Below are 25174 nucleotides of genomic sequence, written 5' to 3'. Positions count from 1 at the left end.
CTACGTGGTGCGCCTTGGAAACGATTGAAACCGGCTAAAAACTTACATAAACTTATATTTTCACATAATATATATACACACATTTACTCACACATACATTGTTGAATATTTAATGCACAAGGATGTTTTTCTCTTTCGCAAAAGTCGGTCCTATCATAACTATGTAAAATGTGGATATCTTTAAAACAGGAGCAGCTAGGATTTCAATTCAAAGGGATTCTTAACCTAAAAATATTAACAAATACAACCCTGCTTTCAGTTTTTGTCGACATTTTTATGCAACCTATCTTTGCTTCCTGCCCACCGTGCATAAGTGGCTACGCCCATTCCATTTTCCAAAAATTTATAACATTCTTATTTTTTGTCTGAAAATGATTGTAAATATCAATTTTGAGTGAATTATCGTCAGTAGTTACTAAAATATCGCAGTTTTCGTATTTCTGGAAATTACCGTTACATGGGAGGTGGACGTGGTTACAGTCCGATTTCGCCCATTTTCAATACCAACCTACCTTGGATAAATGGAAACCTACATACCAAATTTCGTTGAGATATCCCACAAGCACAAGTGCGCTCGGGTATAAAAACCAGAGATGTATTTTAATTTCGCAGGCCTCTGTTGGCTTCACAGTGTCATCCAATACGGGTTTTAATTCTAGTGGCGGCATCTGCCTAGTCGCCAGGGAATACCGACGGATCATACAGTGACTTCTCCTTTCGTTTTTTCAACCACTGAAAATATTCGCACACTTGCTCCATTTCAAACCATTTTTCTGTACAAATTTGTCGTTAGCTTTAAAAATTTCGTCGCTAGTGGAGTAAGTCTTAAGTACTTCACTCATCAAAAGTTCTTCTTCGATTTGCATTGGGAATGGGTACCTCACTAACACGAGAAGAACATTAAGTCCCACTACGTCGGTACTTTCGTCAAGTTGCAAACTAAAAAATTCACAAGTTTTCCAACTTTTTATAAGTTCGTTCTCAACTGCCTCTAAAAATCGTGTTGAATAAGTAACATATACACGTGCGCGAAGCTGCTGCGCTCGGACCACTATCTTGTTGCAGCCAAGATACGCACCCGCCTCTGTGCAGAAAAAAATGTGCGCCCAAATATGCAAGGAAAGCTTAACGTCAAAAAATGCAATCACAAGGCAGACAGCCAGTGCTTTCGCTACTCGACTCTCACGCCTGCTCTCAGAGAGCACTCTTCAACAAACCGACATATGCGAGCAGTGGAACCACATCTGCCGCTCATTAAGTACCACCGCCGAAGAAGTAGTCGGATTTCAACGAGCCCGAAAGAACAACTGGTACGATGAGGAGTGTCAGGAAGCTGCAGAGAAAAAAGATGCCGCCTTCAGGGCCACGCTGCGATCGGGGGCAACGTGCGCTATGTGGGACCGCTACACGGATCTGAAGAGGGAAGCGAGATGTATTTGCCGAAATAAGAAGAAAGTGTTATCTCTATAGACGAATCTGTTTCTGATCTATGTAAAAATGACAATATTGCCCTGCCTAAGGAAAATAATGGTGCTAAGAAATGTGAAAATAATGCAATATCTCTACAAACTCTTTTTAACGAACTCGTTACTATTAAAATGAAAATTCCAAAATGTCTTCGCTTATAAGATAGTTGGCTGCTGACAAAAAATCACTGCAACAAAAAGTTGGCAATTTGCAAGCTGAGCTACAAAAACTTAGCGACAGTACTGCGTCACTTCTCTATGAAGTTAAAAAAATAGATAAACTGCAAGCTGAGCTACATGGACTTGGCAACAGTAATGCTTCACTTCTACAAGAAGTTAAAAATCTTTATAGCATTTCAATTGATACTATAATCAAGCCGCCCGCGGTGTCAAGTAAAACGCCAGTGCCTAACAATTCTGATCTAGCTTCAAAGCAAAATAAACAAAATTAAAAAAAAAACTCAGTGCGTGTAGTCCCTACGCGCGGAAGAAGTGAAACTTAATAGAGGAAATTCTTCATCTTCATCTTCATCTTCATTTTCATCTTCATCTTCATCTTCATCGTCATCTTCATCTTTATCTTCACCTTTATCTTTATCTTTATCTTTATCTTTATCTTTATCTTCATCTTCATCTTCATCTTCATCTTCATCTTCATCTTCATCTTCATCTTCATCTTCATCGTCATCTTCATCTTATCTTCACTTTACTTTATCTATCTTTCTTATCTTCATCTTCATCTTCATCTCATCTTCATCTTCATCTTCATCTTCATCTTCATCTTCATCTTCATCTCTCATCTTCATCTTCATCTCATCTTCATCTTCATCTTCATCTTCATCTTCATCTTCATCTTCATCTTCATCTTATCTTTATATTTGTTTTTGATTATATTCTTGTCTTTGCATTAGTCTCTTCCCCCAAATTTGCGTTTAACGCAGCTATTCGTTTTCTATAACATAACGGAGCTATAATAATAAGATTTGCTTCAATAATTTGAGTTTAACTTTTTAAACAGGTGGCCATCCTCTTCAGGCACCTCAAAAATATTTTAATTGTGTTTCTGTAAGCTCTTTCTGTACTGTATAGTATTTTAAGCGTAAGACTTTTGTATAATTTAACTAAATTTTACTTTTGAAACAGGTGGCAACCCTCCTACATTTAGCTAGAAAATACAACTTATTCAAAACCATTTCTTTTGATACCCATATTGGGATAATTCGTTTAACTTAATAAATAATTTGAATTTGATTTTCGTATATATGGCAACCCTTTAAAAGACTAAAACCATACTGCACATCTGCAGGTCAAGCCCTTTCATGTGACACCTCATTTTTCGTACGAACGATACAGATTTTATGACGTGGTGTTAAATATTTAACGCAACCCTCTGCGGCAGAGATATTTTGAAATCGATTTTCTAACATGTGGCAACTCCTTTCATAGAAATAAGGCTATGGTGTACACCCGAAGGACAAGGCCTTTCATGTGACACCTCATTTTTAAAAATCGAACGAACGATACAGANCTCTGCTGTTCAGCTTGAAAATAATGAATCTCTTCTTGACCAGCTTTGTGTTTGTATCCATGGTAATCATGGCAAGATATTTGTGTGTGTTTCTTACATTCCGCCAGCTAGTACAGATTCTCTATACTTTGAGCATGTGAATAACATTGTTAGCCTGTACGAAAATAATGAGGAGTGTCATTTTTGTGTTCTAAGTGATTTCAACTTGAATGAAATTATCTGTTCCAATCTTCTAGGTAATGGCATCTTAACACCGACGAATATTAATAGCTCCCACGAAATTAACTTCATAGATAGTCTGCTCAGTATCAGCCTTGTTCAAATAAACTCGTTTTTCAATCAGCTTAATAATATCCTAGATCTAATTTTTGTTGATCAAAATTTTACTTTTCTTCTTACTGAATGTGCCTTCCCCATTTGTAAATCTGACATGCACCACGTCCCTCTATCTCTTTCTCTAAAGTCTATCGAATTTGTTCTAGTGTCCAATCCTAATATAAACATGGCTTTTAATTTTCGGGATGCCGATTTTGACTCCCTGAGTTCTAAATCCTTGAAGTAGATTGGAATTCAATTTTTCTGTCAAAAACTGTCGCAGATTGCTTTGATGCTTTCTTGCTGAAAATCCACGAAATTCTTAGTGTTGATCTTTCATTTCTCCCTGCACGAATTCATAAACTACCCTGGTATACTAGAGACTTAAAGAGACTAAAGAATCAGAGGAATAAATATTTTAATCTATTCAAAGCCACCAATGATGTATCTTTAAAAGAAAAATATATTCATTATATGACTAGTTTTAATGTTCTTCCCAAATTCCTATATAAGCAATATATTTCCCGGTATGAAGATGAGTTAAGATGAAATCCTAAAATCTTTTTGGAAATATATTAGATAAAAAAAAAGCTGCTCTAACATTCCCACTTGCGTGACGTTCAATGGATTGCAATCTGAGTGCCTATTTGACTCCGTGAATCTTTTTGCGGATTTTTTTAAATCTAATTTTGTCGTTGATACTACCCTATCTAGTAGTATGCTTAGTGTTGATACCTCACAAACTGTTGACTTTGGGTCTCTTGTGGTAACTAAGTTGCATGTTATTAATGGCATCTCCGCACTACAAACCACAATGAAATCTAAAGGTGTCTTTATTGATCGTTGGAAAGTTGCATCGATTACGCCAATTTTTAAATCTGGCAACAAAACCGAAGTGACGAACTACAGACCTATCTCTAAGCTTTCAAATTGCTCAAAACTATTCGAAAAAATAGTAAAAGAGAAATTATTCTTTGCTTTCAAAGAAATAATTGACCCGCATCAACATGGTTTTGTCTGTGGTCGTTCGACAGTCACGAATCTTGCCTCTTTTTCTCAGTTTTGTATCTCATCGCTCATGAGCGGAACTCAAGTCGATGTAATCTATACAGATTTCTCGAAGGCCTTCGATACTGTTACGCACAGTACCTTACTGCACAAGCAGGAACGGTTAGGGTTCCACTCAACATTTGTATGCTAGGTTAGTTCGTATCTTTCCAACAGAATCTCCCATGTTGAAATTGTAAATACTAAGTCTTACGCCTTTATTGCCACTTCTGGGGTTCCACAGGGTAGTATTCTTGGCCCAAAGTTTTTACTTTACGCTGCCGATTTAAAATTTTTTAGAAGCATCACTTGTTTTTTAGATGTTCTGTCTTTACAAGACGATCTTAATAACTTGGCTAATTGGAGTACAAGAAACAAATTACCTCTCAATATTAAGAAATGTTTTCACATGACTATTTCTAAAAATTTAAACGTTATTGGGTCAACATATTCTCTTTTTGATGCTAGCCTTTCTCCTGTTCGGGAATTTGTGGATCTTGGAGTGATGTTTGACTCCGGTTTTACCTTTGTGAATCACATTAATTATATTATCCCGAAAGCCTACTCTAACCTAGCCTTTCTTCGCCGCTATGGAAGGGTCTTTAACGATCCGTATACCCGAAAAATTTTATTTAATTCTTTAGTACGATCAAAATTGGAATATGCTTCCTTAATCTGGAATCCGATCTATTCAGCTTATTCCCATAGAATGGAAAGAGTGCAGCGGAGCTATATTCGTTTCGCTCTCAAACCACTTAATTTCACAGCCCCTTTGCCACCTATAGTGCCAGCTGTTTGCTAATAGGGATGAAGTCACTTGAATCGAGAAGATCCGTTCATTCGCAGATGTTTGTTTATGATATCATTGCTGGTCTCATTGATTTCCCGGAGCTACTTGAGCTGATAAGTTTCAATGTTCCGCAACGGACACTACGCTTTCAGTATTCGTTTCATGTCAAGCTAATTAGAAATAATTAACATTATTTTGACCCCATTGCTAGAGCCCTCATTGAATTCAATCGAATAGTAGCCTTGATCTAGATTTCGCACTTCCGAGATCTCGTTTTGGCACAATGATTGAATCTCTATATTCTTAGTCATACATTTTTAGTTAAGTCAATCTTGTGAATCTAGTCTGCAAGGTTTATATAATCATAGACTCAATAAATGAAATGAAATGAAATAAGGAGAGGCCGAAATACGTGTGTGCGAAGAACTTGAAATGCAAGCCGACAGGGAGAATGCCCGAAAATTTTACCAGAGAGTTAGGCGACTTACGGAAGGTTTCAAGACCAGGGCGTACTCATGTAAGAATAACAATGGCGATGTAACCCATGTTCAGAGCGTAAGGAGGGAACACTTTTCTGCACTACTGAATGGTTGCAGCTCGGAAAGTGGTGGAGAAGAAGAACCCGAGCCCGCAGTAGATGATGCGGAGTCGACGTTCCACCGCCTGACTATGACGAGGTACGAATAGCAATAACCCGGCTGAAAAACAACAAAGCTGATGGGGCTGATATCCTGCTATCTGAGCTATTCAAGCACGGCGACGAAGAGTTGATAAGGTGTACGCATCAACACTTGTACAGAATATGGTCAGATGAACTCATGCCCGACGACTGGAATTTAAGTGTGCTCTGCCCAGTCCACAAGAAAGGGGCGACCCCGCCATTCTCGCCAACTACCGCGGGATCAGCCTTCTAAGCATAGGTTACAAGGTCTTATCGAGCGTATTGTGTGAAAGACTGAAGCCCACCGTCAATGAACTGATTGGGCCTTATCAGTGTGGCTTTAGACCTGGCAAATCCACCATAGACCAGGTATTCACAATACGCCAAATCTTGGAAAAGACCCGCGAGAAAAGGATCGANTCGCCAACTACCACGGGGTCAGCCTTCTAAGCATAGGTTACAAGGTCTTATCGAGCGTATTGTGTGAAAGACTGAAGCCCACCGTCAATGAACTGATTGGGCCTTATCAGTGTGGCTTTAGACCTGGCAAATCCAACATAGACCAGGTATTCCCAATACGCCAAATCTTGGAAAAGAGCCGCGAGAAAAGGATCGACACTCACCACCTATTTGTCGACTTTAAAACCGCTTTCGACAGCACTAAAAGGAGTTGCCCTAACGCCGCTATGTCTGAATTTGGCATCCCCTCAAAACTCATAATAATAAGATAATAAGAGCTGCAGAACTGAACCGCTCAGGAACAATTTACTACAAGAGCGTGAAATTGCTGGCTTCTGCCGATGACATCGACATCATCGGTAACAAAAACCGCGAAGTCTGTTCTGCCTTTCCCAAGTTGGAAAAGGAAGCAAAGCGAATGGGTCTGGTCGTAAACGAGGACAAGACGAAGTATCTCCTGTCATCAAACAAACAGTCAGCACATTCGCGCCTTGGCACCCACGTCACTGTTGACAGTTACAATTTCGAGAAAGTAGAGAATTTCGTTTACTTGGGAACCAGCATTAACACCGATAATAATGTAAGCATGGATATCCAGCGCAGAATCACTCTTGCCAACAAGCGCTAGTTTGGACTGAGTAGGCAATTCAGGAGTAAAGTCCTCTCTCGACGTACGAAAACCACACTCTATAAGTCACTCATCATGGCCGTGCTGGTATATGGCATAGAAGCATGGACAAAGAGTATTCGAGAGAGAGATTTTGCTGAAGATTTACGGGCCGTTACGCGTTGGCGACGGCGAGTTCCGCAGACAATGGAACGATGAGTTGTATGAGCTTTACAATGACGTGGACATAATGCAGAGAATTAAAATAAAGCGGCTCCGTTGGCTTTTCCATGTCGTTCGAATGGACACCTACGCTCCAGCTCAGAAAGTATTCAACCCGGAACCCGCTGGTGGTAGCAGAGTAAGAGGGAGGCCCCCACTGCGATGGACAGATCAGGAGGAGAAGGACTTGGGTTCACTTGGCGTTTCCAATTTGCGTCACTTGGCACAGAAGAGAAACGACTGGCGTGCTTTGCCGAACTCGGCCAAAATCGCTTAGGCGGTTACAGCGCCAAATAAGAAGATTAATTCCAAAAAATGTTTACAAAATTCAATGCAATGTAGAATAAACGCAAGAGAAATTTTTTTAAAATTTAAACAAAGTTAAATTTTTTTGGATCCACAAGGACGAATAGGTAATTTTTTAAGAAGGACGAAATTCGAGGATGTTATCGAGTTTATATAAGCCCTTGACATATAATTGTTAAAAAAAAAAAATATTGCGAAATTTCAAGGATAAAATTTTAACAGGACATTTTCAATACTTACCAATCCTTCTGCACCAAAAACTTGAATCTGTTTAAATTCGACAGGATTTTCTCTTTATATTGATGCCCATACTTCTTCTCTAAGCAAATTTCTCTGAATTTTTTAAATAATTTTTGAATCAATGACGTCAGAGTGAAAGAATAAAACTCAATTTTACTATATTTAGCCCGTAGTTTCGCGAATATATTGATATTTGTGTTTAAAATTTAATATCGCGCGGTGTTGTATGTATAATGAGCTATACATTTATAAAAAAATATTAATTCTTATATAAAAAAAAAATATAGCCAATACTGGTCAAGAAAAGGAGTTTCAGTGCAAATTACAAATCCCAAAAATCCCGGGCTTTTTGGGACCTTAAAAAGGCCGGTATCACGGGATCCCGGGATTAACATTCCTAATACATACATACATACATATGTCAAATATTATTGAATAATTTTAATGTATTTATGTATGAATGCAATATTAGTATATAAACAGATAACAAAGGAATTTGAAAGAAATTTTTACTGAACGCTTTTGCAAAAAAAAAAAGAATGGGCTAAGCATATTGGCCAAAAAACTAAGGCTCTTGGCTCTAAAGTGAGTTCAATAAGAGTCAAAGGACATAAAAAAAGAGTCCGGAAGGAGCAATTTACGAGGCCGATAAGAGTCATATAAGAGCATTAACTGATTCACAGTATATGAGGCCACAAAAAGTCAACTGATAGTCTTTAAGTGTCCGAAATGAGTCCAATATGTCTCATGTTGATGCTGATTTGATGTATAAATGAGTCATTAAGGAGTTCTATTTCGGAGCCTTTACGCTCATAGTGAGCTTATTTAGGAGTCGGAATTGAAGGCATTTGCATTTCCCTTCTGGCGAGGGTCGACTTATGTTCATTCACCAAATGAGTTAAATATGAGCCCATATGACTTATTGCGCCCATATACGGACTCGTTTTAGACTTTTATTCTCCTCATTTTTATCTCTATATGAATCCTATTGCCCTATATACAACTTTTTCTCAAAATCCATTTAGCAAAAGCTTTTTCCATAAACACCACTACTTATTTTATATGTTAATAAGTATTATACTTATAAACTTAAAATCAAAATCTTTCATTAACATTTGTTATAAGCAGGGAAGACAAAAATATGCACAAAAGACTTAATTCAAGTATATACAAGTATCTTGATACAAATCTGTGTTCTACTGTGTAAGCTACTATTCCAGCTGATGTCAGCCGGCTTTAGTATAATGCGGCATTCGCAGCATATGTACGATTGCGAATGACTCACTGGCGTCGAGCCGTTGAAGAACTTTTCGCAAATAAACGTGCAACAAATTGTTCCGATACTAGCAAGTCAATATTCTTTTTAAGTCTCATCAAAAAAATCCTTGTCGTTTAAAGTAAAAAGGTAACGCCGCATTATACTAAAGCCAGCCTCACAACATAAGTTACTATTCCATACGAACACAGAATTATTTAAAGGTAAAACCGCTCGCTCAATTCGTCGGACATCATTTATTTTTTGAAGTTTGGCTACTTTATAAAATTCAAATTACGGACATCATTTATTTTTTGAAGTTTGGCTACTTTATAAAATTCAAATTATGAGGGCAACTCAAATGCCTAATAAAAGTAAAACAAAAAACAAATAGATAAAAATGTTCAACTTGTCTTTTATTTGAGACTGAATGTGAGAATGCATTTGTGAGATTGAAAAATTGAAAACACCCAGTGGGAAAAGGTAATGTCTGGGAATGCAAAAAGTAATAGATAGGATAGGGGCTCTATAGCCTACGCACGAAAATATGCAAGAATTTTTCTGCAGCGATGTCATAGGAAAGTAATGTGTCGCATGTTGCTTTACGAAACTATAAATATAATTAAAAATGAAAAGAAAAAATTAAGTCCGCGCCACAGGTTTTGAACCCGTGAGCAACAAATACGGCAGCCGAACACGCATCCATTCGGCTACAGCAGCTGTTGAAATAACGTGAACAAAAAACATACTTGAGTTAGTTTTCAAACTTTTTGTTTTGTTTGTCGCTTCAAAACTACACATCATCCGCTCGCTTACATTGCGATGCATCTTTTCATTCGACCGTAGTTGTTAATCTTTTCTTGGTGGAAAAACATAATGCATTCTCATTTTCCCATTTTGATTGCAGTTATTTAAATTTGCCTGCCAAACATAGCTTTATCTATTTGGAAGAATAATTAGAAATAATCAAGTAATTAAAAACAACCAAACAATTAAAAATAATCAAACAATTAAAAAATAATAATTTGATTAAATTAGACATTTTTAATTATTATTAACTATTAATTGCTGGGTTGTGTAAGAAAATTAAAATAATCGTTAAAATTAAAAAATTAAAAAAAAAATCATGATTACTATTCGTAATGGAAATTTAGCAGCTCTGGTTAGAAGTTATTCAGAATTAAACATTTCGCTGGTTATTGAAGATCGAATGTGAAATTGATATTATGAGCTATGCAACGGCGTCGAAATTTTCGTTGAGTATCGAATGTTCTGCCGAACAGGACTTTGCTTTCGATGTTGTAGCGAAGTGTGAGAAAATTTTAAAAAATGTATAATTTTGTGATTTTTTTTTTTTTACTTTTTGGTGGCTAGACACTAATTTTAAACAAGTTTTATTAATTTTATGCAGGTCTAAGGTCGTGAATACTAAACAGCATCTCGAAACGCTGGGTTAACTTATGAACGAAAATCACAATACTCAGTTGGCACGATCTCTGAGCGCAAAATCCCAGAACTGCTGATAGTTTTAAAATATTTGAAATAGATTTTGGCCTCTTTAAGAGAGTCGGAAGTTTTTAATGCATCTAAATATATTTTATGTCAAAATATATTCGAAAGGCTACACTCTCTTAAACGTTTTCTACTCCTGGCCAGTTCCACTAAGCTCTCATCCTCTGATGAATCATCGAACCATAACGCCATTGTACTTATTTCACCAAGTTTTTATAAACTCGCCTTTTTTTACTTTATTTGCACAGATTTACATAGATATAAGCCGATGTTCAGATATGGAAACTTTTGTTGCGGCCACTCGAAGCTTGTGGAGGAGAGAGCGACGAGGAAAGCGGACGGGTACCGCGTTGTCCGTACTCGGGCAACACGTTTTGTGCTCTCATTCGTCTGAGTAATTCAAGTTGGAGGTTGTTAGAGGAATGTTAATCCCTGCCTTTTTAGGTCCCTAAAATCCCGGGACTCTTTGCAAATAATCCCAGGATTTTCGGCATTTGTAATTTGTAAGACCAGGTGGAGAAGGACTTGGCTTCATTTGGCATTTAGAGTTGCCGTCACTTAGCACAGAAGAAGAAGAATTTGCACTGATGGCAATAATAGAAACTCCTTTTATTGACCAGTATTGGCTATATTTCCTTTTTTTTATTTAATAACTAATATTTTTTTATAAATTTCCAGCTCATTATACATATGGGTGTTTCCATACAGCCGTACGCGACATTCGTACGCTTATAGAGTAACGTAATCTATCAAAAATAGAAGTTACTGAAAAAAAAGATTACGGTTATGTTGCAACCAAAGGGTACTATGTTTGAGAAAAAAATAAGCAGCCTCGAAACTTTGGTGTGGAAAATATCCGTTCAAAACCAGATGATAATGTACGCGACAAAAAAAGAAGTGGTTTTAAGGCACATATACATATATGCGAAAGTCTGCGAATCATGAGAGTTTTTCTTTTCTTTGAAAATTCCTAAACTAAGCTAAATAATGTACCTTTACAATCCTTCCATTTTTTAATAGAAATTATCTCTGGTTAGGTTTTATTAAAAAAAAATTATAATAACGTACGCGACATAACGTACGCGACAGATTTTCCACCCATACAATATTATTACTAGTAACACATACTAAATTAAATTTTTTCAGTTCTTCTCTCCACCGTTTCGCGTTTTCAAAACCTTTTTCCGGCATCTGAATACGAAATTTAAAGTTATAAAGCCGTTTGAATTCATTTGCTTGCATTTTCGGTTTACATTTTCATGGAAACATGCATATATGTGAAAGTCTGCGAATCATGGGAGTTTTTCTTTTCTTTAAAAATTCCTAAAGTAAGCTAAATAATGTGCTTTTACAATCCTTTCATATTTTAAGGAAATTATCTCTGGCTAGTTTTATATAAAAAAAAAAATAACGTACGCGGCATAACGTACGTGACAATTTTTCTCGTAAGTAATAAAATGTATTTATTGAGAACTCTTCTCGCCATCGTTTCATTATTTTACAACTATTCTAAATAATTTAAATGGAAAATTTGCAATTAACACTGGTTTTGAGATATTTGATTGAAATTTTCGTGCTTACAATAACGTATGCGACAAACTTTAAAGGGTAATAAATTTTTTTTTTACTTCGGTTGGAAAGAAAATTTTACTGTATATCTTTAGCTGGAAGAATTCTCGCTCAAGAATTGTAATCTGCATTACCTGCGACAGCCAATATAAAATGACATAGACAAACAATGTTTTTGCATAACGTACGCGACATTAGAATACTATCAGAAGCAAATCAAAAAATTACCGCGCCTCTAACTTCTCGTTTTTCTAATTTTTATAGTTAGTTGTTATTGCAAATTTGATTTTAAGATGTAATTGTAATGTTTCAAATCTCTTAATTTAGTTAATAGAAAAGAGAAAATAGTTCATTTCATTAGGGAAAACTTAGTCGAAGAGACATTCAGTTTTACTCTTCCATTTTTGAGTTTTAAAATTCCAATAAGCTGAAATGCTTCTATAATATAAAAATTCGAGTATTTTTCTCTTATTAATTCGTCTTAAAACCCATTTTCAGTTGTTTTTATTTTTTCAGTCCTAGTTCACATTTTCATGGAAACACCCATATAACACCGTGCGATAGTATATTTTACTCTAACGTCAGTAATTGAAAAATTATTTTAAAAATTCAGTGAAATGTTCTTAGAGAAGAAATATGGTGCATAAGGACTGGTAAGTATAGAAAATGTAATTTTAAAATTTTATCCTTGAAATTTCGCAATATTTGTTTTTGAAAAAATTATATGTTAAAAAGTTTGAAATTTTGATGACAGCTTTTTTAAGTTTGATTCATTTTTTTGAAACTTGTATAAGATTTGAAACTTTTACTTATGTGCACGGTGACCATATTTATGCGAGCCGAATACGGGACAAAAAAAAATTTTGCTAATTTTTTCCATAAAAGCTAACAGATCTTAGCAACTTCTTAAATGATCTTAGATGTATATATTAGCCCTGACACACCATCCTTATAGTAACATCACAAATTTTTAGGAAATCTTTCTGGAGATCTTTACTCAACAAAATTTTTTACAAAAGTTTCGTTAAATTTTAGTACGATAAAGTGCTAGTTTTAAGTAGCTAGGACTTACCGTTCATTTTTGGCATTTTTTTTTTGTCGAGGGTGCTACGCATGTTTTTCATACAAAGTTAGTATGTTCGACAATTTTAGTGCGCTACAAAACAGCAACCAATTTTTTTTCTACAGGTTCTGATTAAAAAGTTTGACATTTTGGTGAAAATTTGCAGAATTAATTATCATAGTTTTTGCGCAAAGTTCGAAATTTTGATTTATATGGTTTTTATTAGGAAAACAGTTTTACTTAAAAATAATAATAAATATTAGATAAACAAGAGAAAACCTTGCTAAAATGTAGAATCCTAAATTATATTTTGATCACTGTATGTGTTCCTCGATTCGAAGCATAGGCATTCAGATTAGAAAATAATAACTGTTTATGGAGAAAGTTACGATCATATTCCAACATCATTTAAAACTGGTTCATAGACATGCAATTTTAATGAGATTTGAAGGCGTCGAAATACCGAACCCCGAATACGGGACAAATACAGGGCATTAAGAGAAATACATAATATTTGGCGTCCCGTATAAAATAAATTAATTGACAGGACAATTGGTAAAAAAAGAGGACTGTCCCGTATAATACAGGACGGATGGTCACCGTACTTATGTGGGCGGTCTTATTTTTTGGTGAAACTGTAGTACACTTTCCAACTTTCCAGTATTTACGGAAATGCCATAGTTTTTGAGATTTTCGAAAATACCATTATATGGGAGGTGGGCGTGGCTACCATTCGATATCGCCCACTTTCAATACCAATCTACCTTGGACGAAAGGCAAGCTATGTACCAAGTTCCGTTGCGATATCTCCCGTTTTACTCAAGTTATCATGTGCACGGAATAAGGGACATACAGACAAGGCTTAATCGATTTCCCTTTTCATTCTGAGCATTTTGGTATATATATATATTTCTATAACTCTCTCGCTCTCTTTAAGCTCTTATAAACAACCGTTAAGTGAACAAAGTTAATACATACACCCCTGTACACAAGTGCGCTCGGATATAAATATACGATCATATTACAATTTACATATATCCATTTGCATCAAAAACAAAAATAAAGGATTTTTAAAAATTGTCTAATATGTTAATTTGCATATATCGTATTATAAGCAGACATACAGAAGTACTAAATACTTTATATTCATTCAACACAAACGATTAACGAAAGACCGCTCTTCGAAAAACATGCATTACAGCTTGCATCAAATAAATCATTGTTTTACCTCGCACACAAATATAGTGAGTACACTGGCGCCAGTTTGAAGTGAGGCACATTTACATCCAACTCGGTTATAATGTGTCTAAGGAAAAGTTCCTGATGTGTTTCTGGAAATTCCAAGACGGCAGGCAAAATTGCTTCTTGTCCCTGACTCTCTGAGCCGCTCGCAGTTTTCGGCGACCTGTGAAAATGGATGGGATAGATGGAACAATAAGTAACAAACAATCCGACAAAATTGTAAACACTTTAAGAGAAAAGTAACGTTTGATTATTGTTAAAACTATGAATTTGTGAGAAATGTGGTTTTAGCAATTAAACGCAACGAAGACTTCACGAGTGATTTGAGGTTGGCAAATAACACAACTCATTCCGTTAATTGCAACACAAAAGTATGTAACTAAAACAAAATTTGCAGAGTTGATACAAATTGAAAACAAAAAGAAACTAGAATCGCGTGCAAAGATATGCATGTAATGTTAGGCAATCTTAAGTTTTACTTTGCAGAACTCAGCTTCAGTGTTTTGCTACTACTCCATTTTTGCTAGCTATTCCAAAGTTTGAGAAAAACGACAATTGAAAATATTTTAACGATAATGTTAATATGCAATTAGTCTCCAATTACCTTTCCTGGCTGTTCGAGCCGCCAGACTTCAAGCTTGAAATTGACTTAGTTTCATTTTCCAAGTTGCCCTCAATGCTTTGGTCGTCAAAGGTTGTGCTGCCAGAGTGACTTTGATGGTCGTTGGTACGCGATTTGCTCTCATCTTGGTCGCGCGAGCCCAACGAATGCTCGGTGATACTTAAACCTGCAACACCATCTCCACTGTGGTGACTGGTACCTCGACTTTCATTCTGGTGTACCTAAAAAGTTAAAATCAATTGTATTAGCTGATTCTGAATAACTAATAAGGAAAACTTACAGAGCTTAATGCGCCATCCTCATCTTTCCATAACCCAGGCGAAGTTGGCGAGCGACTGCCGAATCCAATTGTTGTCCCCAGCGGATATATATTTTGACAGCGGATTACGTTTGAACCGTTTTTTTACGTGTACGTGTTTGGGTTTTGTACGTGTTACGTTAAATAGTTTATCAAAGTGTTTTGTGATGTGTAAGTTATGATTGTGAGACAATGTGCGAGGAGTTCGAAGATGATTAATAAGAAATCAAACAATAATTTAAACAATAATAAAAGGTTTATAAGTAAAATTAAAGGGAATAGTTATGAATTTTAAAATGAACAAGCACATGACACAAAACAGAATAAAGCCATGTTTCGAGGTATTTGCAAACTCCATTGTTTAATTGATGCCCACAAAGTTAAACATCAATAAGGAATTTACACAAAACATCAAACAATCGTAGTTTACTGGTCTCTAAATTGCTCACCTTTCGTAAAGACAAGCCGAATCCAATTGAGATTGTGATAATGCCAGGTTGTAACGCCCATCCGTTGGCGAATCCACAAATCTATATGAAGCCACGCGTCCAAACATCACGACAGAACCGTTCTGAAGAAAACATGTAAAAAGAAGTTATTATTTTATTTAGATTACCAATTATACATTTTCTTCAGTCGATAATTTGTAAATGAGTAACTGGTCATTTATGTACATTTAAATACGAGTATGGTGGTTGCATTTCCCAATTAGATTTTGTTCTTTTCAACTTCCGCTATGTACCAATTCACATTACAGACTAAATGAGGGGCGTTTAAAATCAAACACTGCGAACGTTCGCGTCACTAATGATGTTGCATCAACAAATCGACAGGTCAACAAAGCAAGGCATCACACAAAACAAACATGAAACGAGCATAATTCGACCACGATAGTTGATGCTGGCTTACTGATTTCGTAAAACAGCTCGCGCATACCTACACATAGCAAACACACATTTAAGTAAATATGTCACTTATGTTCATACTTAAATACAAATCTAAACCACTGTATATGTACATACTTATGTATGTCTCTACGCCCCTTTAAATTTACCAGTACGATTGAGCAAATTGTTCCATATTATTAGCTTTTATGTACGAATTAAAAATACTTCGGTTTTATGTACCAACGATCACATGAACATGTACATATGTGAACAAGAGTGCCATCATGCCGGGTTCTGTAATATTTACATAAGTATGTATTTACGTAAAAATTCATTCGCTTTCGGTAGTGTGTTTACGCTCAGTTGTGTTGCGGATCTGCATTTAAATCCTAGAAATATCAAACATTTCATGAAAAGATTTTTTTATGCGGTACGAGGATTAGAAAATACTATGTACCTATCTGTATATCGAAGCAAATAAAACACCTCTTTGAGGGTAAATTTTCGAGTAACGACAGCCGAACTGAAACACAAAAGTTATGACGTTCCAGTGGCGGATACAGGATATTATTTGGGGAGGGGCGTTTGAGATCGACTTGTCGAATAACGTTAAATTACAGGTATCTAACTTGATTCACAGCGGAGTGACCAATCGAAGATATATGACTACAAGCATCCAACCTGCTTGAACCCTCATTTATTTTTCACACAAATAGAGGTTCTAGTAATTTTTATGAAGTCCGGATTAAAATTTTTTGTGATATAATTTTACTTTAAATAAGTTTCATGTTGTGAATTTGGCGCAAGGTCCATTTACAGAGTCCCATGTAATAAAACAATTATACTATTTTGTAAAAAACCACAAGTTAAAAAGTTATGCTCTGGGTTTATTAAAGCAGTAAATATTTGAGTATATTACATAAATACTTATGTTTTACTTATAGTATTTGTCAAATGAGGGATGTAGTTAAGTAACTTAACATCTTATTCGGAAATTTGATTATAATAATTTAAATAGCAATCTCAATTTTGCGCTCCGTTCAGTGTCAATTTCAATATCTAAGGGCCAGTTTCAGTGGCAGTTTAAACTAAGATTACGTAAACTGAATTTAAAATGAACAGCTGACTGAAATTTGATTGATTAAACCACGACCGAGCACTGAAAAACTGGCCCTAAGTGTACGTGTAAAAGTGCTAGACCTATCAGTCTTTTTTCATTCATGGTACCATGTTTTTAACCGGCGAAGGGTAACTTCTTTCTGAAGTAGCGTCACTAGCTAGAAGTGTAGCCAGAATGCGGAGAAGTTTGTTAATCAACGGAAAAGCATATTTGCGTCCCATTTACCAAGAACTTCTGCTGCTGATTTCAGGTATGGCTTTTCGCTTAACTAATTTGTTTATCGTTTTGACCACACTTTATACTCTCCTTCCAAACTGATAGCGTCTTTTTGTAGCGTTTATAATCCTAATTATATATCTATGGAAGTAATACTTCAACTCAAAAATGTCTATGTAATGTATATTTCGGCAATCTTTCTCGGTGATCGAGCTAAATATTATGCAATATATATATAAATATTACCTTTCGATAATAATCTTCGGCGCATGATGCACGATAATTAGCCCGAACATTTTTATATAATTGCTTAGCGATATCGGTAACTAACGCGGCGAGCGCCTTTTCTACGCATTTTGCTGTTATCCCCCTATTTCTGGTTACACATTTGAATGTGAAATTTTCTACTTTCACCGCGGAAATAGACAAAAATAGGTCAAAAAGTTTGATTCCACATGCATACATATAGTTCTTATCATAACTTTACGACAATCACATATTGACAAGATTTCACCATGTATTTTAAAATTTTTTAATTTTAATTATTGTTTTTTAAAGGCATAGCATATTTTTAACAGAAACCATTTTAATCCAAGTATCAATCCTTGTCAAAATAAAAAAAGAAATCAACAAACTTTGTAAAAATTTCAAGCTTTTTAATTAGGTTTTTTAGGAACATTTTGAGTATGCAGTTTTGTAACCCAATTTCAAGTACCATTGATTATTGGGATTTTTTTCATCGAAGGTGTTGCTCAATTTCTCCGTATAACAAAAAAATCTTCGATAATTTTGTATGGAATAAAATAGCTAACATGGTCAACAAAAAAAAATGCCAAAAATCAGTTACTTTAAACTTTCAGCAAAATTGAATGGGCTAAAAAACCGCTTACATAAAATATTTGTTAAAAATCGGATTAAAAAGTTCGAAATTTTTACGAAAGCAGACAAAGACAAATGGTCAAATCTTGTCAAAATGTAAATACCGTAAAGCTATGTTCCTTTTCCTTTTTATTTTTGATTTACTTTTGGATTTGAAGGTTTTTGGAAAATAGTCATGACTCATGAGATAGCATTTCTCGAACAAAAAGGGCCAATGAGAAGCGGTTTCTTGGTCTTTTGGAATCCATCGGTAATTATGAACATTTGGAGAAGGTGAAGGAATCAAACAAATAAGAAACGTCTCCAAGTTCATTATGTGGCTTCTGAAATACAAAATTGAGCCGTTCAGTGCACACGTCGATTAACTCCACTTTTTGAAAAATCTTAAATTTAAGTGTCAAAGCACTTGGTATAGCCATAACTTATGACGTTTATAATAACTTTATATAACATACAATAGTACATAATATTTATAACACTATTTATTTGATTTTATAATATAAATGGAACTTTGAAAGATAATGTACATTATTTGATCGCATATCCCAACTTTTTGTTGATGGATTTAATCAATTTGTGCAATGATTCAGCGCATATTGAGCAGACTGTTTTCTTTTGCGTTATGTTTTATTCGACAAGGACTTTGGAAAATGGGAAATCCACAAACGATTCTTGGAGTTTGTGGATTTCACCGTCGAAGCAAGCGAAGCTATCGCTGAGCGGATTTTTATGGAATTATCAGGAGCTCACGCATTTAATAGATGAAATCATTCGCCTCAAAGCTTTCCATATAGCAATTTTGGGATTCGATTCGCTAACACCATTACGACTGCTAAATAAATTTAAAGAAATTAAGACGAAAGAATATTTCCTAACATCTGCATTAGGAATATTTTACACTATTCCGGTCAGTGTGGATGAAGGGGAGCGTTTGTTCCAGTGATGCCAACCGGGGGAGAGTTCCTCGATTTTGTTGGAATTTGAATTTATCGAGGAAATCGGGGAATAGCTTTATATTTTGCGGGAATTTAAAATACAAACGATTTTGATCGGAACATTCCTATAGAGAATAAACTTAGAACTTGTAATAAAAATCACTCATTACGATGTTAATAAAAGTAAGTATTTATCAATGTATAGAGAATTTTTCCAAAATTAATTAAAAAACAAGTAAGAAAGTTTAAGTTCGGGCGGAGCCGAACATTAAATACCCGGCGCAATTATTAAATATATGTTTTCCACCTTTCCGAAAGCTACCGCTACACGATAAGCCGGGGTGTATAAATTTTAAGTAAATTAGCGTCCTTAAATTTCGAAATATTGCAGTTTCAAGCATTTCTGAAATATACNCTTTTCGTATTTCTGAAAATTACCGTTATATGGGAGGTAGGCGTGGTTATTGTCCGATTTCGCCCATTTTCAATACCATCCGTCCTATGCCCAAAAGAAGTCCACGTACCAAGTTTCGTTACGATATCTCAATTTTTACTCGAGTTATCGTGTGCACAGACGGACAGACGGACGGACGGACGGACGGACGGACAGACAGTCACCGCTTAATCGATTTCTCTTTTCATTCTGATCATTTATGTATACATTTGTCTATATCTATCTCGATTCGTTTTGCCTGTTACAAACAACCGTTATGTGAACAAAGTTATAATACCCTTGTGCACAAGTGCGCTCGGGTATAAAAAACTGCAATCAGAAACAAAACAACTATTTAATAAAACCTCTCTTGATTTTAGTGTGGCTTGTAGACAATTGCAAAAATTTAATCAAGAAATATATGTTTCTAAGTAGGGTTTGAAATTGCGTGACTATTTTCAATGCATTTGCTATTGCTTAGCAGACAGTAAAAGCGAAAAGAGAAGTGAAATCATTTGCGTTTGCTTACAACGCAATTTGTTTCTACTTAGACAGTCAGCCGAAGCAACCAACCAGTTTAGAAGATTTTGCTGTTGCTGCAAGCAGTAAGTTTGGTGTATGTATTCTCATTTTTGCTTTTACTTTTTTCCTTGCTGCGTTATTCCCCATATTAGGAGATCCGACAAAGGCACGACCTTCATCCATCTGTTTAATGGACGAAATCTACTTTGTATGAAATTTAACGTGTTAGGAAATATTGCGCCAGGATATTTTTAATTAAATATTGAAAAATTATTAATATTTTTTATACCCGAGCGCGCTTGTGCACAAGGGTATTATAACTTTGTTCACATAACGGTTGTTTGTAACAGGCAAAACGAATGGAGATAGATATATGTAGACAAATGTATACATAAATGATCAGAATGACAAGTAATTTTTAGCAAAAAAAAACTGTCTGTCCGTCCGTCNATTTTTTATACCCGAGCGCGCTTGTGCACAAGGGTATTATAACTTTGTTCACATAACGGTTGTTTGTAACAGGCAAAACGAATGGAGATAGATATATGTAGACAAATGTATACATAAATGATCAGAATGACAAGTAATTTTTAGCAAAAAAAAAACCGACTTCAACTCTCATATAAAAAAAAAAATATGTATATATATGTATATCTCATGATCCACTGATCGGAATTATCGAAATCGGTAGACGTGGTCCAAAGCTATGCGGTAACATACATAAAAAAAAATATATAAAAAAATATTCTGACGAACTGATAACCTCCTCCTTTTTTGGAAGTCGGTTAATAAGAGAAATCGATTAAGCGTTGACTGTCTGTCCGTCCGTCCGTGAGATATCTTAATGAAACTTGGTACGTACACTTCTTTAGGGCGTAGGACGGATGGTATTGAAAATGGCCAAAATCGGACAATAACCACGCCTACCTCCCATATAACGGTAATTTTCAGAAATACGAAAACTGCGATATTTTAGTAAATACTGAAGATAATTGACTAAAAATTAATTTTTACAATAATTTTTAGACGAAAAATAAGCATATTATAAATTTTTGGAAAATGGGCGTATATGTATATGTTGGTAACCGCTGCACCAATTTCTTCGAAATTTGGCACAGTTGTTAGCCTTGCTATAGCATACCAAATGACCGAACATTTTTAAAATCGGACAATAACCACGCCCACATCCCATATAACGGTAATTTAGAGAAATACGAAATCTTCGATAAATCAGTATATATTAAAGCTAATTTATTCAAAATTGATGCTTGCAACAATTTTTTACCAAGAAATACGTTTACAATAAAATTTAGGAAAATGGGCGTGGCACCGCCCACTTTTGATCACATATCTCTCGGTAGCCGTTCTACCAATTTGTACCAAACGCGGTATGGTTATTGTGCTTGCCACGCAAAAGCTGTCGGCCGCTGTGGTGTAGTGGTAAGCAGTGCGCGCTTCCACTCCGCAACGCCTGGGACAAACCCTGGTCAAAGCAACATCGCAAAAAATATAGGGTTTTTCTTAACAGCGGTCGTCCCTCGGCAGGCAATGGCAAACCTNCAAAAGCTGTCGGCCGCTGTGGTGTAGTGGTAAGCAGTGCGCGCTTCCACTCCGCAACGCCTGGGACAAACCCTGGTCAAAGCAACATCGCAAAAAATATAGGGTTTTTCTTAACAGCGGTCGTCCCTCGGCAGGCAATGGCAAACCTCCGAGTGTATTTCTGCCATGAAAAACAGCTTCTCATAAAAATACAATCGCCGTTCGGAGTCGGCGTAAATCTGTAGGTCCCTCTGCTTTGTGTGACAACATCAAGGCGCACGCCACAAATCGGGGGAGAAGCTCGGCCAAACACTAACATATGTGTAAGCGCCAATCTATTATTATTATTATTAATTTACTCAAAATTGATACACTCCGGCTTACCAAGTAGCGGTACTTGCGCCGGGTATTTAATGTTCGGCTCCGCCCGAACTTAGACTTTCTTACTTGTTTAATTTTGCACTCATTTGTTTAATGAACAAATTATAAATATACCAATCGAAAGCATAAAGAACGAAAAATGACACTGAAGATGGCACAACGCCGAAACAGGTTTGTCTCCAAACCAAATTTGACAAGGGATGACGGAAATTCGTTCCAAAATACATCATACACCCACCCTGTCGGAAACAACAACAACCAAAAAGGAAATACATTGGATCCTTGGCTAAAACCTTTTGTGGCAGAACTGTCTCCCTACGTATCCATTATTTGCTATTTGAAGTCAAAGAGCTCCTTCAATTGGAATTTCCAGCAGAAAAGTTCAATGTCTGGCTATAGATGAATATTCTGATCCGATTCGGCTGGCAGCCACGAATTTGAAAAGAGAATTTTATTCAAAATTTCCATTCCTGGAAAATAATAATTTATTTTCCATATCCACCTATTTAGCTCGCTATAAGCACAAATTTTTCAAACCAGTCGCAGAAGAAAAGATTAACAAGTAAGAAAGTCTAAGTTCGGGCGGAGCCGAACATTAAATACCCGGCGCAAGTATTAAATATATGTTTTTCACCTTTCCGAAAGCTACCGCTACCTGATAAGCCGGGGTGTACAAATTTTAGGTAAGTTAGCGTCCTTAAATTTCGAAATATTGAAATTTCAAGCATTTCTGAAATTACCGTTATATGAAAAGCGGCCGTAATTATAGTCCGATTTCAACAATTTTCAACGGTTTGATTGATTTTATGTGGCAAGCACAATAACCATACCGAGTTTGGTACAAATTGCTAGAACGGTTAGCGAGATACATATATGTGATCATAAGTGGGCGGTGCCACGCCCATTTTCCAAAATTTTATCATAAACATATTTCTTTGTTAAGAATTGTGGCAAACATCAATTGTAAATAAATTAACTTACTGATTTATCGAAGATTTCGTATTTCTCTAAATAACCGTTATATGGAATGTGGGCGTGGTTATTATACGATTTTAAAAATTTTCGGCCAGTTGGTGTGCTGTACGGCCAACAACTGTGCCAAGTTTGGAAGAAATTGGTGCAGCGGTTACCAAGATATACACATGTAACCATAAGTGGGCGTGGCTACGCCCACTTTCCAAAAATTTATAATGTTCTTTTTTTCGTCTAAAAATTATTGTAAATATTAATTTTGAGTGAATTATCTTCAGTAGTTACTAAAATATCGCATTTTCGTATTTCTGAAAATTACCGTTATATGGGAGGTAAGCGTGGTTATTGTCCGATTTTGTCCATTTTCAATACCATCCGTCCTACGTCCGAAAGAAGTGCACGTACCAAGTTTCGTTAAGATATCTCAATTTTTACTCGAGTTATCGTGTTTTGAATCAACACCACATTTCGCTGTGTGCAAATATTTTCTATTTCGGTTTAGATTTTAAACCAAATTTTCTATATATGAAACCTAGAAACTAGAATTAAAACATCTTGGTTTGATTTTTAAACCACGAACTTTTTGGACTAAAATTTAAGCCATAAAAAGTAGACTATAAAAGATTAAAAAAGGCAGTAGTCCCAGCGCGGTTTAAAAATTAAACCCAAATTTTTGACCGTTTACAAAAAATTTATTTTGGGCGGGACGAAGTTCGCCGGGTCTGCTAGTCTATATATATAAAAATGAAATGTTTTTCGTATGACGGCGATACCTGACCAAACTGCTGAACTGATTTCAATTCTGTAAAAAGTACGTTTTTGGACGTTCTGTGTGGAAGGTTTTTCGATTTAAAAAAATTTAAAACTTGTTGTTGTTGCCGAGAAATGAAGAATGCTGAGACGTCACGATTTCACAATTTCATAGTTTTCCGTATATTGAATGTCACTAAACTACTAAACGGCTGGACCGATTTCGTTCATATTTGGAACATATTTCAGCACCTTGAAGGGAAATATTTCGACTAAAAAATTTAATCGCTAGGTGGTGCTGGGGTCTGGATATTCATAAAAATTGCATTTTCTTGCTGATTTGGCTCATATTTAGAAAATAGTTTAGTCAATTTATAAGAAATATTTGGACTTGAAACTTACACGATAGGTGGCCCTGTGGCCGAGACATCCCCAAAAATTATTTCACGCTAAGATACTACTACTACTACTATATATTTGTGGAAGTATGTATGTACTATGTATTAGAGGGCTGCATGAATGCATTCAAAACGGCTTTTGAATTATTCATATACAAAACGAATGAATGATTTTGGCTTCAAATTTTTTTGAATTTGAGTGAATAGCTGTTCTGATATTTGTGTCGACATCACAATATTCAAACAAAGTGAAAATAAATTGAGTTGAAATAAATGAAAATTTTGTGTATGAATATCCAAAAATATTTTTTCTATGCTCATATGTACAAACATACAATGTATGTATGTATGTATTGCTGCGCTCCTATTACATACGAAAAAACTTGTTTGTAGAAAAAAACTTTTACCGAACTGAGTTTGAATGATTTGAATGTTTTCCATTCATTCATTCACATTCTTCCATTTGAAGGTAGAAAATATAAAACAAAATGTATATTCATAACTTACAAAATTCCCAACGCTGAGTGTTTTGTATGTGAAGTAAAATATTAAAATCTACTGTACTCTATTTGGCTAGAAGTTTGAATGAATTCATGCAGCCCTCTAGTATGTATGTATGTGCCAGGTTGCAGCCTAAACGGACGGACAGAATCGAACAAAATTTTGACAGAGTATTGCCATGACACCGTGGCACCTTTCATAGGCGTGAAATTTTTAATCAGCCATAACTTCGAAACTATAAGCCACATGAACTTGAAATTTGGTATTCAGGCATATATATGTTAGGTGCTTACAGTAGAGTATATATAAATGACTTTGTAAAGTGGGCGTGGCACATCCCATATGCGTGAAATTTGTTATCAATCATAACTTCGGAACCATAAGTCACATGAACTTGAAATTTGGTATACAGTCATATATATGGTAGGTGCTTATAGTA

General features: G+C 35.6%; 1 protein-coding gene across 4 annotated transcripts in view; it reads right to left on the bottom strand.

Moving 5' to 3' along the window:
• cno (adherens junction formation factor afadin) overlaps positions 1 to 25174 on the bottom strand; it is a 379548-nt gene that overhangs the window by 113716 nt on the left and 240658 nt on the right. For 3 of the 4 annotated variants that reach the window (XM_017609197.1, XM_017609199.1, XM_017609200.1), the window contains 4 exons: positions 15652 to 15773; positions 15185 to 15239; positions 14887 to 15125; positions 14269 to 14445 (listed from right to left, as the gene is read on the bottom strand). In XM_017609197.1, the coding sequence (XP_017464686.1) occupies positions 14269 to 14445; positions 14887 to 15125; positions 15185 to 15239; positions 15652 to 15773 (593 nt within the window). The remainder of the gene's footprint in view (positions 1 to 14268; positions 14446 to 14886; positions 15126 to 15184; positions 15240 to 15651; positions 15774 to 25174) is intronic. The other variant, XM_017609198.1, reaches the window with a different exon arrangement.

This window comes from Rhagoletis zephyria, unplaced genomic scaffold, assembly GCF_001687245.7.
Source record: "Rhagoletis zephyria isolate East Lansing unplaced genomic scaffold, Rhagoletis_zephyria_1.1 Rzeph_scaffold_00199, whole genome shotgun sequence".
NCBI classification, from domain to species: Eukaryota; Metazoa; Arthropoda; class Insecta; order Diptera; family Tephritidae; genus Rhagoletis; species Rhagoletis zephyria.
Note: the sequence above shows the minus strand (reverse complement) of the source record. Positions and strands in the feature narration are given on the sequence as shown.